This window comes from Solea solea, chromosome 1 (genome assembly GCF_958295425.1).
Source record: "Solea solea chromosome 1, fSolSol10.1, whole genome shotgun sequence".
NCBI classification, from domain to species: domain Eukaryota; kingdom Metazoa; phylum Chordata; class Actinopteri; order Pleuronectiformes; family Soleidae; genus Solea; species Solea solea.
In genome coordinates, this window is record NC_081134.1 from 28,154,967 (window position 1) to 28,169,162 (window position 14,196).

The 14,196-nt window shown below is 39.1% G+C and overlaps 1 protein-coding gene across 3 annotated transcripts in view; it reads left to right on the forward strand.

Moving 5' to 3' along the window:
• LOC131445859 (sodium channel protein type 4 subunit alpha-like) overlaps window positions 1–14,196 on the forward strand; it is a 103,733-nt gene that overhangs the window by 72,731 nt on the left and 16,806 nt on the right. For 2 of the 3 annotated variants that reach the window (XM_058616780.1, XM_058616690.1), the window contains 6 exons: window positions 1,058–1,198; window positions 1,282–1,402; window positions 1,824–2,035; window positions 5,441–5,564; window positions 12,249–12,403; window positions 13,220–13,393. In XM_058616780.1, the coding sequence (XP_058472763.1) occupies window positions 1,058–1,198; window positions 1,282–1,402; window positions 1,824–2,035; window positions 5,441–5,564; window positions 12,249–12,403; window positions 13,220–13,393 (927 nt within the window). The remainder of the gene's footprint in view (window positions 1–1,057; window positions 1,199–1,281; window positions 1,403–1,823; window positions 2,036–5,440; window positions 5,565–12,248; window positions 12,404–13,219; window positions 13,394–14,196) is intronic. The other variant, XM_058616606.1, reaches the window with a different exon arrangement.

Genomic DNA, 14,196 nt, shown 5'->3' on the forward strand with positions numbered 1-14,196 from the left:
GTTCACACACACACACACACACACACACACACACACACAGTGCTGTGTTAAACTAATCTGACTAAGAGCAGACGATCAGTTACCACAAAATCTCAGGCATTATTCAACGCTCACCGAGCAATCGACCTCTCCTGGAAACCTAGTGTGTGTGTGTGTGTGTGTTGATGTGATAATGAAATGTCCTGCAGTACCTTCACTGTCCACTGGGGTCGGTTCAGAAGAAACAGACCCAACACCATTAAATAAACAAATAAATAAAATACTGTTATTTATTAAAGCTCGGGTCAGTAAGTTTGTGATGACGCTAGCATTAGCAGGCTACACCAACAGCCCTGCCTATCAGCCCTAGCCCCACCCCAAAACACTTTAGGAACGGCAGTAAAATATCCTAATGTTACATTTTATAACATTTTTGATGTTTGAAGTCATGTTCTTTTGTAAACGTTGCAACATTTTTAAAAATACTTTTGTTTTGTTTTTTGCATTTTTTTCAAACAAATCACAACATTTTACAAAATATTGTAAAGTTAAAAATATAACCGCTTTTTGTAAATATTACACTTTGTGAAAAGGTAAACACTGTTTTTTGTAACAGAACAAACAATCAACGAGTTATGTTTTTGTAACAATACATTGTGTAACTTAATAACCAAATCACAAATTTGTTTATAACGTTACATTTTTTATGGTTATGTCATTTTTTAAAAGCATAACAAAATTTGATAATATTTTTGGTAACATCAGTCATTTTTGTATTTTTGACTTAAATGCGTTTTTTTGGAAATGGAAGTCAGTCATTTTTATAAAAAGATATATTTGGCTTTATTTCTGGTCACGTATTTTTGTATTGCTACATTTTGCATTTATGGTAACATAGACAATATTTGATGTTTTTTAAACATAAATTCTGTTGTAAAGTGACTTCATCATAAATAGAAATAACTGGTTTCCTGTTTTTTCCACTTCTGATGATGGTACTTGAATGCATCATGAGGTGGTGTGGCCTTCAGGTGCAGATGTGACGGTCACGGTTCTCTCTCTATCTATCTCTCTGCAGCTGTTGAACCTCTTCCTCGCTCTGCTCCTCAGCAGCTTCAGCTCCGACAATCTTTCCGCTCCAGACGACGATGGCGAGATGAACAACCTTCATATCGCAATCCACAGGATCACCAGAGGCCTGGGCTGGTGCCGGCAACAGGTACACGTCCCTCCCTCCGTCTGTCCGTCTGTTTGACGGGGTCAAAGGTCGTCTCACAGCTTGTGTTTCCACCTGTGATGTAGGTGGTGGATTTCTTCAACGGGAACCTGAAGCGTCGGCGTCAGAAGAGGAAAGAGGCCAAAGCCATGATGAAGCTGAAACGTCTGAGTTCAATCCACACGGAGGTTAACGGAGCTGTGATAGGTGAACACTAAACTCTCCTGACTGTCAGTGAACGCATCATTTTACTGTCAGTGAACATATCGTATCACTGTCAGTGAACGCATCATTTTACTGTCAGTGAACGCATCGTATCACTGTCAGTGAACACATCATTTTACTGTCAGTGAACGCATCATTTTACTGTCAGTGAACACATTGTATCACTGTCAGTGAACACATTGTATCATTGTCAGTGAACAAATCATTTTACTGTCAGTGAACTCATCGTATCACTGTCAGTGAACGCATCATTTTACTGTCAGTGAATGCATCGTATCATTGTCAGTGAACGCATCATTTTACTGTGTCTCTCTGTCTCACTCTGTCTGTCTCACTGTCTGTGTGTGTGTGTCTCTCTCTCTGTCTGTCTGTCTGTCTGACTGTCTGTGTGTGTGTCTGTCAGGACGTCATGTTGAGAAGTACGTGGTCCCAGAGGACGACAGCTACATGACGAACCCTAACCTCACCATCAGTGTCCCCATCGCTCCTGGAGAGTCAGACGTGGAGTTTCCAGAGGAAGAAGAGGAAGAGGAGGAAGAGGAGGGGGAGGAGGAGGAGGAAGAAGAAGAAGAGGAGCAGAGCGGGGGGGAGGAGGAAGAGGAGGAGAGGGAGGAGGTAGATCACACACACACACACACACACACCTGTGTGACATAAACTAACAGGTGTGTGTGTCAGCTGTTGTTGAGGCCATCATTTATCCTGTGTGTGTGTGTCACTCTCATTAAATTATAATATAATAAGAATAAATGTAAACGTCTCTTCTTCTCTGTGTCAAATATGACAGATTAATGTCACTGTGTGTGTGTGTGAGCGAGAGAGAGAGAGAGAGAGAGAGTGTGTGTGTGTGTGACTCACTTCATAATCATCATGTCTCTTTAATCATGTTGTGCACCTGTGCTCGCTCTCTCTCTCTCTCTCTCTCTCTCTCACACACACAAATGGAAAATAAATCTTAGTGATGAACAAACAGAAGAAGAAAAAAGGCTGAGTCATGATTTACATTTAAAACATTTCCTATGATAATTATTATTAATACAATGTATACAAAATAAATTTTATATTGTATTATTAAATCAGATTATATTATATTAGATTATATTAGATGAAACACGATTATATTATATTAGATTAGACAACATTAGATTAGATTAAACAACATTAAATTAGACAACATTAGATTAAACAACATTATATTAGATTAGACACGATTATATTAGATTAGACAATATTATATTAGATTAGACAAGATTATATTAGATGAGACAATATTAGATTAGATTAGACAATATTATATTATGTTGGATTAGATTATATTAGACAAGGTTATATTATATTAGACAACATTATATTAGATTAGACAAAATTAGATTCGATTACTCAACATTATATTAGATTAGGCACAATTAGATTAGACAACATTATATTAGATTAGACTAGATTAGATTAGACAATATTAAGATTATGTTTTTTTTACTCTGTAAAAAAATTATAAATTACAAACTGTTATTTTTATGTTTGTTTGTTAGAGCTGTGACACACACACACACAGTATACAGTATATACAGTACAGTGTGTGTGTGTGTGTGTGTTCATGAATAATCGACGTGGATTTGTTGTTTTTGTACATACGTTATAATCTGACGTGGTCGTTATTCACGTGTTCCTTCTTCTTGTCCTCGCAGACTCAGCAACAAACTGTGTGTGTGTGAGAGAGAGCGAGCCAGCATGTGTGTGTGTGAGCCTGCGTGTGTCCGTGTGTGTGTGTGTGTGTGTGTGTGTGAGCCAGTGTGTGACCTACATAGACACTTAAATAATGTACTGACACGACACTGCTGCTGATTCCTGAATATGCTGAGTCAGCACATTTGTTCAGGTACAAGTTGATTATCTGTGTGTGTGTGTGTGTGTGTGTGTGTGTGTGTCTAGTCAAAGTCTGGATGAATGTGCCTCCTTGCATTAAAGGAACAGTTCAGAGTTACGAACAGAGAAAAACACATTTTAATACAAATCTATGTAAGTTTAAGTCCATGATAATAATAATAATAACTTAGATTTATAAAGCGCCTTTCACGAAACCCCATCTCACTCACTCTCCCACACCAAACTCCATAGAGAAAAAGCCTCGTGTGGTCACTTTGTGTCACTGACGTAAAATCTGAACGAAGGATTTTAAAAGCCGAAGTGACAAAATAAGACATTTGAACTTAGTGATGGAGGCAGCAGTGGATCAACAACTCCTGTGTGTGTGTGTGTGTGTGTGTGATGTTAAAATCACTGATTTTCTGTATGGGGTTTGGTGTGGGAGAGTGAGTGGTTTACAAACTAGATTTCTGCTCCTCCTTTTGAGAATTTGACCAGTCACAGAGCAGTTGTCCCACAGTTACGGAGCTGAGCTTTAATATACTAATAGTAATGAGCTCATCTGTGGATTAACTGGAAAAAATCTGATTTGCAATCAGATTATGATAGGATGGTCTGTGTGTGTGTGTGTGACTGTGCTGACACATGTACAGGTGTTGTGTGTAGGTGCAGTGACTCTTCTTTGATTTAAAAACATAAAAAACATCCACATTTACAGTTACATCACAAATCAACAACAAAGTCCACACAGACAGTGTTTTAATAAAATCCAAACTTTGTAAACCACTCACTCTCCCACACCAAACCCCATAGAGAAAATCAGTGATTTTAGCTCGTGGGGACACAGGAGCTGCTGGTCTACTGCTGCCTTGTGTGGCCACTTTGTGTCACTGAGGTAAATCTGAACAAAGGATTTCAATTGCCGAATTGACAAAATTACACATTTGAACTTAGTGATGGAGGCAGCAGTGGATCAACAACTCCTGTGTGCTGTGTTGTTAAAATCCCTGATTTTCTTTATGGGCTTTGGTGTGGGAGAGTGAGTGGTTTACAGACTTCAGTTTCCTGTTGAAAAAGTCTGTCTAACAGTGAGATAAAGACATGAACACGCTCTTAAAGATAATGTGACATAGATTTAGATTGAGTAAAACAGATGATTAATTGATTAAAATTTCATGTAATCAGATTACACGTGTGTGTGTGTGTGTGTGTGTGTGTTTCACTGCTTTCAGCTTTTCTCTGCAGCACAATAGAAGAATGGAAATACATATAAACCACTCATTATAGATGTCAGCTGTGTGTGTGTGTGTGTGTGTGTGGTACTTTGTCCACTTTTTGTGTGGATTTCTTTAGAGGCTTAAATGTGTGTCAGAGATTAGGTGAGTATTCATGTCCATTGGGCTTCGTGTGTGTGTGTGTGTGAGTGTGTGAGTCCAATGTTGGCATTTGTCACAGCGTTCGCTCTCTGCTCCCAGTCTGAATGTATTCATGAGTTAGCAGTGTTGACTCAAGTCGTTAGCTCACCTGTCCCCACACACACACTCCTGCTGTGTCATTGTCCAGGCGTTTAGCAAACGTTGCCATATTTTTCCTCGTCAGCGTTGAACAGAAAATCTCCTCTCTCTCTCTCTCTCTCTCTCTCTCTCTCTGCGTCACTCATCCCTTTGTGAGGTTAAACTCCCATGATGCTTAGCAAACAGGAACCTTTGAAGTCAGCTTCGGGGGTGGGGGAGGGGGGTGTTTCCTGCAGATCAGTGACAGTTAAAGTCACCGTACGTCAGTGTTTTCACTGCGACAACTCGTAAATGCTACTAAATACGATAAATCGCAGTAGAAAAAAGATAAGTCGCAAAAAAAAAAAAAACCTATGCACCCAATCACCACTAGGGGACGCCACCACTGTCGTACATCAGACAGTCTGACTCAGTATTTTATTGAAGTGTTTGTGTGGAATGTCTGAGAAAACATTCTTTCTCAAACGTGTAATAAAAATTCACGATGTCGTGCGACTTCTCGTGTGATTGCGACATTAACGCACATCTCTCAGGATTCACAGAAAAATGATTTTTTTTTGTGTGTGCGATTCGTACGTGAGGCAGAGTTTCGCGTGTTTGATCAGTTGTTTTCCGGAGTTTGATTGGTTATCGTTGTTCTCAGCAGAAAGACGACATCAGCCTATCGGAGGGCAGTACGGTGGACCTCAGGAAACCGGGAGAAGAAGAGGACGAGTACTCTGAGATGGCAGAAGAGGCCATGGACCCGGATAACTGTTTCCCCGACTGTAAGAACTCAAATATTACCTAAACTGCATGGATCTTCGGGGTGGGCGGGGCTTGCTAAGATGAATTTTTCAGATTTGTTAAGGACAGATAAGGCTAATAACATGGTATTGCGAACAATGGCTAGCTATTCCTGCTTTTTTGGGTGTTTTCAGGTGTTTTTACTGCTGTTTCCAGGTCTTTAGTGGTGTCTCGTAGTTCCCTGGTATTTAAAGGGCCGATCCTGGTTTTTTTGGCTTTTCCTAATGTTTTAAAAAGTTTCCGGGTGTCATAGGTGGGGTTTTCTTGTAGTTTCAGGGGTTTTCCAAGATTTTCCTGGTATTTTCTGCAACTTCCTGCTTTTTCCAGGTCTTTAGTGGTTTCTCCCAGACTTTCCTGATATTTAAAGGGTGCTCCTGGTCTTTTCCTAGATTTAGTGGTGTTTCCTGGTATTTTCAGGGGTTTTATAAGAGTTTGATGGCATTCTTTGATATTTTTTGAGGGGGTGTCCCCCGGTCTGACTTGATTTATTTCATGTTAAACTAATGTTTATGTTTCACAACAAAGACAAACCAGTTTTTAGGTTATTTTTAAAAAAGAAAAATCTTGTAAAGAAAATAGTATTAAGCCAACAAAGTGCTTATATTGAAACACTTTTAAATATAAATACATGTTGTTTTGTTTGATGAAGACGTGCAGAGACATGTTTCATTTTATCCTCCGTCCTCTTTGTCCTTGATATTCAAACTTTGCTTCCGACTGAAAGTGCAAACGTTCCGTCGTCCGTGATTATCGCAGTTTTTGCAGAAAGTGAAGATGCCAGAGGTTCGATCATTGTCGCGTTGTTTTGCTGACCCCGTGAAGTCGGTCCCCTCTTCACTGTGAACACTCCCTCCACCACCACCACCCGCCTCACCTGACCCAGAACTCTCATCGGGAGATTTATGGCGGTGCTGCGACAAACTCAGGTGAACAGCAAACACCTTGTTTCCCTCCTGACTCAGCTCCCGTTTCCTCCTGGGGCTCAGATTTGTCTCCGCTAGCATGTTCACAGCACACAGACCGGGGGGGGGCGTATTATGACATATTATGGTCTGTTGATGCCACGAGAACTTCTGAGGACAAAGATCATGTGTCATGCTTTGTGGATACTTGATGGATGATTGAGCTCAGATCTCCTCTGGTATCTGATGTAGACTTTCTTTCCACCTGGTGGCCTGCGATGTTTACTCTGGTGTTCGTAGTAGTTCTTGTTTTCTCGTGTGAATGGAGATAAATTGTGTGGACGTACATTATTTTTTAAAATAGACGGGAAACATCTGTTAAGAATTATTTTCTGCTGTATCCAGGTCTATCCTGCTGTTTATAGAAATGGTCTTCCCTGGTCTTCCCTGGTCTTTCCTTGTGTTGCTTAGTACATGTTTTGGTATTTCCTGATGTTTTCAGGAGTTGTCTAGTGTTTCCAGGTCTGGCCTGCACTTCTGTGGTGTTTATTTGGGGGTGGTGGTGTTCCCTGGTGTTTTCAGGGTGCTCCTGTTATTCCCTAGAGTTCCCTGGTGTTTAAAGAATTTCCCTGATTTTTCCAGCTGGTTTCTCGTGTTCCTTGGTATATATTTTGGGATAACCCGATGTTTCCAGGAGTTGTATGCTGTTTCCAGGTCTGGCCTTGTGTTCCCTGGTGATTTGTGGTGTTCCTTGGTACATTTATTTGGTGGTGTGTCCTGGTGTTTCCAGATCTTTAGTGGTGTTTCCTGGTATTTCCAGGCTGCTTCCATGATATTTTCTGGGGGCTACTGGTCTTCAGTGGTGTTCCCTGGTCTTGTTGTGTTCCTTAGTACATGTTTTGGTATTTTCCTTTTTTTTTAGGAGCTGTCTGCTGTTTCCAGGTCTGGCCTGGTGTTTTGTGGTGATCCTTGGTACAATATGTTCATTTATTTGGTTTCCTGGTGTATCCTGGTGTTTCCTGGTCTTTAGTGGTGTTTCCTGGTAGCCCCTGGTATTTCTTGGTATTCCCTAGATTTCCCTGGTATGTTCAGGGTGCCTGTGGTGTTTCCTAGACCTCCCTGGTATTTTCAGGGGGCTACTGGTGTTTCCCAGACACCTAGGCCTTCCTTGGTATTTTCCTTTGGTGTTTCCAAGTGTTTCCGAGTGGCCTGTAGTGGTGTCTCCTCAAGTTCCCTGATCTTTCCTGCTGTTCCCAGGTCTTTCCTGGTGTTTTGTGGTGTTCCTTGGTATTTTCAGAGGGGGCCTGGTTTTGCGTTCTCTTTTGGTGTTTCCATGTGTTTTGGTCTTTAGGGGTGTCTCCTATGTTCCCAGGTGTTCCCCGGGTGTTCCCTGCTGTTTTATGCTGTTTCCTGGAGTTTCAGTGTTTCATGCTGTTTCCATATTTTTCTCTCTCTCTGTGAATTTTTGTAAATTTCAGTCACATGAGATGATGTCCCTTACGGACAAAAAGACAATGTCTCTGGTTCTGTTGATCTGGACTTTACTCTTTCATTAAATGAAGGTTCATTTGTAATTTTCCGCCAGCGTCAAATCCTTCGGAGGGCACTGCAGTCATGTGATGTTTCCACAAACCATTTGTCCAACACCTTCCTGCCCCAGTACTTTCACAGCCAGATTTATGATCGTGCGCTGAAGAAAGCGCTCGTTTCCTTCTGTCCTCCTGGAGACGAAACACAGGAAACAGGAAGTTAATATAAGTGATGGTGCGTCATGGAAACGACTCTGAGTGGATCAATCACAGCAGATGTATTTATGTGCTTAAATACATTTGAATAAAAAAAAAATCCCATAACAAAGTTAGAATGAAATGTACTTAAATAATCACACATGTACGAAACATGTAACCCAGGTAATTTATTAATAAATACGTACAGTAATGATGTAAAATCATGTGATTTTGCTCTAGTATGTAATACTTGACTGCCACTAGTGGGCACAGTCAAGCAAAACACAACAGTTTGTTGTCCAAAGTACAAAAAAAGTAAAACTACGAGGATAAAGTTACGATATTACGAGAAAAACACTTACGTAGTCGTACACATAGTACAACTTTATTCTCGTAACATCACAACTTCTTTTCTCATAATTTTGTGACTTTTTACTCAGTATTGCGACTTGCGATCCTCATAATCTTAAGCCTTTTTATTCGTAGTATTGCGTGTGTATATATATAGTTTTTGTGGTTATATCACGACCTTCTTCTTGTGGCTGATTCAGCAGAGTTTGTCTCAGCAGAGGATGTTTGTCTCCGGCTGCAGATGTTTCTGATGTTTCTGCTTCTGCTTAAACACAGAAAATGATTTATTTCATAAAAACGACATGAAAAAGAAGAAACATCAACATTTTTCACTAACGACAAAGAAAACAAAGTAAAAACAGAGAAGACAAATGACGACTGCAGGAAAAAGAAGAAGAAACATGACATCATTATATTTTTGTCTTTCTTACATTTTACAGAAAAAACTTCCTGACATTTTATAAAATAACTTACTGTGACATTTTTAATAGCTTTATATTTAAAAATATAACTTTTCATAATAGAATCTTCTTTCTTTCTTCTTCATCTGCCATGTTATGGCATTTTTACCAGCTTAAAAAGACGTTGAGATTTTTTTTGTTATGATGCTGGCGTGATATAAGGTTTGACATTTTGACACTGTGACATTTTTATATGATAATACCAGAAGACGTTAGTACAAAATGTTTGATTTTTTTAGTAAAATAACTTAATTATCTATTTATGTTGACGTGACAGACTTGACACTCATCAGGAGACTTTGTGAGGACACCAGTGAGGACATCAGTGTGTGAAGAGACAGATTAAAGAGAGACTTTGACAGATTAAATAAAATGTTGGAGTAAAAGAATAAACAGAGGAAAGAGTCATGACTTTGCTGAAACAAACACATTTTAGGTTCAAATCAACACATTTTCAGCTGCAGGATTCTGAACTCCCTCCTGACCCGCTTTCACAGTCCCAGCACACTGGACCAGGACCAGGACCAGCAGTACGCTGACACAGCTGTGTGTGTGTGTGTGTTTTTGTGTGTCAGGGTTTTCCTGCGACTCAGCTGCTGCAGATTCAGGCCACAAAGATTCCTCACAGCAGCTGTGTGACAATGTTCAGCGTCGGCAGATGGAGTTTGTGCTGAGACAAAGATGCCATCTGGACACTGAGGACAAACCCCAGGATCACGTTGTTGTTGTTGTTGTTGTTGTTGTTGTTGTTTATCAAAGTTAAAGCCGCAGACATGTGATTCGTTTGTTTAGAGTTTCTCAGAATTGCATTATTTTCCTGCTGCATTTACGGTTCAGAGGAAACCTGGAGACTCATCAAAGACTCACCAATGACTCGTCAAAAACTCACCAATGACTTGTCAAAAACTCCAGGAAACGTTCCTGTGATGAGTCATGATTCTGTACAAACGAGCGTGAAATTACGAGTCATGTTACAATCAGCCGCTATCAGTGATGCTAGGCGGGGTACAGTTCACCAGTCCATCGCAGGGCCACACACACATAGAGACAAACAACCATTCACTCTCACACTCACTCCTATGGTCAATTTAGAGTGTCCAATTTACCTAATCCCCACATTGCATGTTTGGACTGTGGGAGGAAGCCGGAGAACCCGGAGAGAACCCACGCACACATCGTATTTGATCCTGTTACCACGGAAACAACAAAAACAACAACATGACTTCCTGTGTTTTGTGGGCGGAGCTTTTATGGGATCAGTTACATTTTGTCTTTTCATACTGAATTGACCCGAGATTAACGAGATAATCCACAGATGTTGTAGTTATATATATGTAGTTGGAGTTATATACTGATAATCACATTACAGGACGGCCAGCTGTGTGTGTGTGTTTCTCTGGTTAGTATTTTTAAGTGTGAGCTTAAATAATTGGATTTTTCTAATGTTTGTCAGTTAATGATGAACTGTATCTAGATGGGTGTGTGTGTGTGTGTACCTGAACTGACAGCAGAGCTGACAGTGTGAGCAGATGTGTCACTTTTCAGTCCAAATCTCTCACACACACACACACACACACACACACACACACACACACACACACACACACAGTGATGTGCTGACAGTCATTAGATTAGTTGTTGCCTCATTAGTCGTCTAAATGTCAACTCATTGGTTAATGTTGTGATGCTGCACCAGTATTTTACTGTGTGTGTGTCACTGTGTGTGTGTGTGATTGTGTCTCTGTGTGGGTGTGTGTGTCTGTGTGTGTCTTTGTGTGTCTGTGTTCTGATCAGTTGAGACCTTCACGTTCTGCTTCTCCGAAAACGGGTAAAAAAACAAAAAAAAACCTTTGCTGCTCACATCACCATGACGACAGGTGAAGTAAGTTCACTGGAAAATAAACATGAGAAATGTCAAGGATATTTTTTCATCTTAAACGGACGAGAGATTGAGCTCATTTTAGGTCCAAAAATAAAAAGTCTTTGTATGTTTTTGTGAGGACCAGAAACTTCATGTAAACAACTTTAAAGACTAGGATTAGACATTTAAGGTTAGAGGTTAGAGACCAGAGAATGAATTATGTCTGAGTGTCCTCACTGAGACTGTGTGTGTGTGTGTGTGTGTGAGACAGCAGAACAATCAGCAGCGTTTTCTCGGTAACGTTCAATAATCGGATCAATGTCGCCGTCGACAGGTGATGTAATGATGCGTTTAGAGCCGCGCTCAATGAAGTTTAACAGTTTGACACAGCTGAAGTGTTTATGAAGACCACACACACACACACAGTGACACACACACACACAAACATACACACTGATAATAACTCTGCCATGTAGGCTGATTGAGTGTCGGATTACCACCGGCTTTTCATTGGATTACACAACCAGTGTATCGGAGAATGGCCTATTAGTCTCCAAGGTAACGGAGAGTGGAGGTAATCAGAGCTTTAATTACACAAGTGGGCGGAGGCTGTAATCAGCACAGACGAGACGAGCGGAGACCACTGAGAAAAACACAGAGACTGAGCAACAGCTGTCACTCACTGACTGACCCGCCCACCTGTCACTCACTGATTGACCTGCTCACCTGTCACTCACTAACTGACCCGCCCACCTGACACTGATTGACTGACCCACACACCTGTTATTAATTAACTGACCCGCCCACATGTCACTCACTAACTGACCCGCCCACACATTACGTAGATTAGTAAAGAAAATGTCATGTTGTATAAAAACATAGCTTAAATTTGCAAAAAAAATATGTAAAAAAAAAATAAAAAATTGGGCAACTTTAGCCAAAAAATTAAATATTACCCCCAAAAAGGACTTATGTTACAAAATAATCTTAAGAAATATCTTGATGTTACAAAATATTAATGTCCAGAAAAAATGATTAGAAAGTTAGAGAAAAATCTTGGGAAATTTTACAAAAAAACAACTTCACGGATGTTAGCAAAAACCTAACCAACAGCTTTGTTGCTTTGTTTGTTGTAATGTTACAAAAACAACACAACTGCTGTGTTTTTGGGGGCGGAGCTTTGACCAGAGGACCAAATAGTTGGTGGGGTTTATCTGCTGCAGTTTGTCAAATTTTTCTTCACTTCCTGAAGAGCTCCCATCATGCTTTGCTGCTGCGTGAGGTTCAAATGAAAGTGTTAGAGACGTGATCATGTCACAGGATTTAATCTGTGTGTGTGTGTGTGTGTGTCTCTCGCCCACAGTTTGCACATCCAGGTTTCGTTGTTGCAACATCGATACGACGTCAGGACTCGGTCAGATTTGGTGGCGATTGAGAAAAACGTGTTATCAGATCGTTGAACACAGCTGGTTTGAATCTTTCATCATCTTCATGATTCTCCTCAGCTCTGGAGCTCTGGTAAACAAACATTATACACAAACATACTACATATGTAAGTATGTATGTGTATATATTTACTTAAAAATTATTTTCTGTCAACTTTTAAAGAATTTGCAAAATTATTTTACTTTAACTTTTCATTTAGTTTTTATTTTGTTGTAGTTTTTATGATTAACTCAACCATTTGATCGAATGAATTTCGTGATTTACGTTAACGTTTATCTTCTTAATTTAATCTTATTTAATTCCCCTTTTAAATAATAGTTTTACATTAAAACGTATTTGACCATAATTGACTGAAATTTCTTTACTAAATGTAGGGAATTTTGCTGTAATTAATGAACTCTATTCTTCTGTAGTTAATTTAATTGTAATTAAATTAATACTTAATACTTAAGTGAATTCACAGTTCTGTAGTTTTTTGTTTTATCCATAATTTCACCACATTTTGCTGTTGTTCTCTCTTAATTTGTTGATGTTTAAATGAACTTTTTAGTCATTTATTTAATAATGTTTGTAACTTAACTGAATAAAAATGTCGTTAACTTGGAGGATAACTCACTTTAACCGACTTAAATACATTATTTTCATGTATTACTGTCGTCTATTCAACTTTAATTTACGACATTTTATTTGTTTTTATAAAGTTTACTTCATTATCCCTCATTTATTGTTGTTTTATTCAGTTTAAATTTAAATAAAATTTAAGGCTCGACTTATTCTACATTTGCATTTCAACGATTTTTACGAACCCGGCTTTTTTTCTATGATATTAAAGAATAAAAATCAGCGTAAACTCTTATAAAATCTCAGACCTCTCTGTCGCCCCCGCAGGCCTTTGAGGACATCTACATCGAGCAGCGTCGCGTGGTCAAAATCGTGCTGGAATTCGCAGACAAGATCTTCACGTACATCTTCATTCTGGAGATGATTCTCAAGTGGCTCGCGTACGGATTCAAGAAATACTTTACGAACTACTGGTGCTGGCTGGACTTCCTCATCGTAGACGTGAGTCGCAGATTTCCCGATTTATTTCCATGATTTGTTGATTGTTCGGATTTAAAGGGATTCTTTTATTTATTTATTCCACAAAAATAACGTTTGGTTTTTTTCAAGTTTTTACCGCGAAACATTTTGCGAATGGCAAGGAAAATTAGCTTTGCATTTTATGTGAATTCACCTTTAATTTGAAGATTTTGTCGACATTAAAATTAGACTTTTAAACGTAGTCGAGTTTTTTTAAGGTTTCTTGGACTGTGAAGGCATTTACATTTTTTAGATTAAAAATTCAATTACAAATTATTATTTAACTGTTTCTGTATAAAATTTGCCGTTAAAGTTTATTTTCTTAATTTGATTTTATATAATTCACTTTTTTGTGGTTAACTCAGTTTTACATAACTTTGCATTAATAACCCATTTTACCATAATTTACATAATGAACTTTCCTGTCATTTCTCCAATTTTTTTTTGATTAATACGACGCGATAAATGGCCCCGCCTCCTTTTTTCCTCTGTCTTTTACTTTTAATTTAGCGAATGAAGTGAAAATTAGGAGCTGTTAGCTGCTGTTTTGTGTGGGTGAAAACAGTTTCACATTTTTCCTGAAACAATGTTTTTAAAAATGAAAAAGTTTTTTTCATGTGGCTCCATCTCCCTGACAGGCTTTTATTTTGAAGTGAAACACACTTGTTTGTGTATGGGGACATGTTGGGGTCATGTTTGGGGTCAGGTTGAGGTCATGTTTGCGGTCATGTTGGGGTCATGTTGAGGTCATGTTTGGGGTCATGTTGTGGTCATGTTGTGGTCAT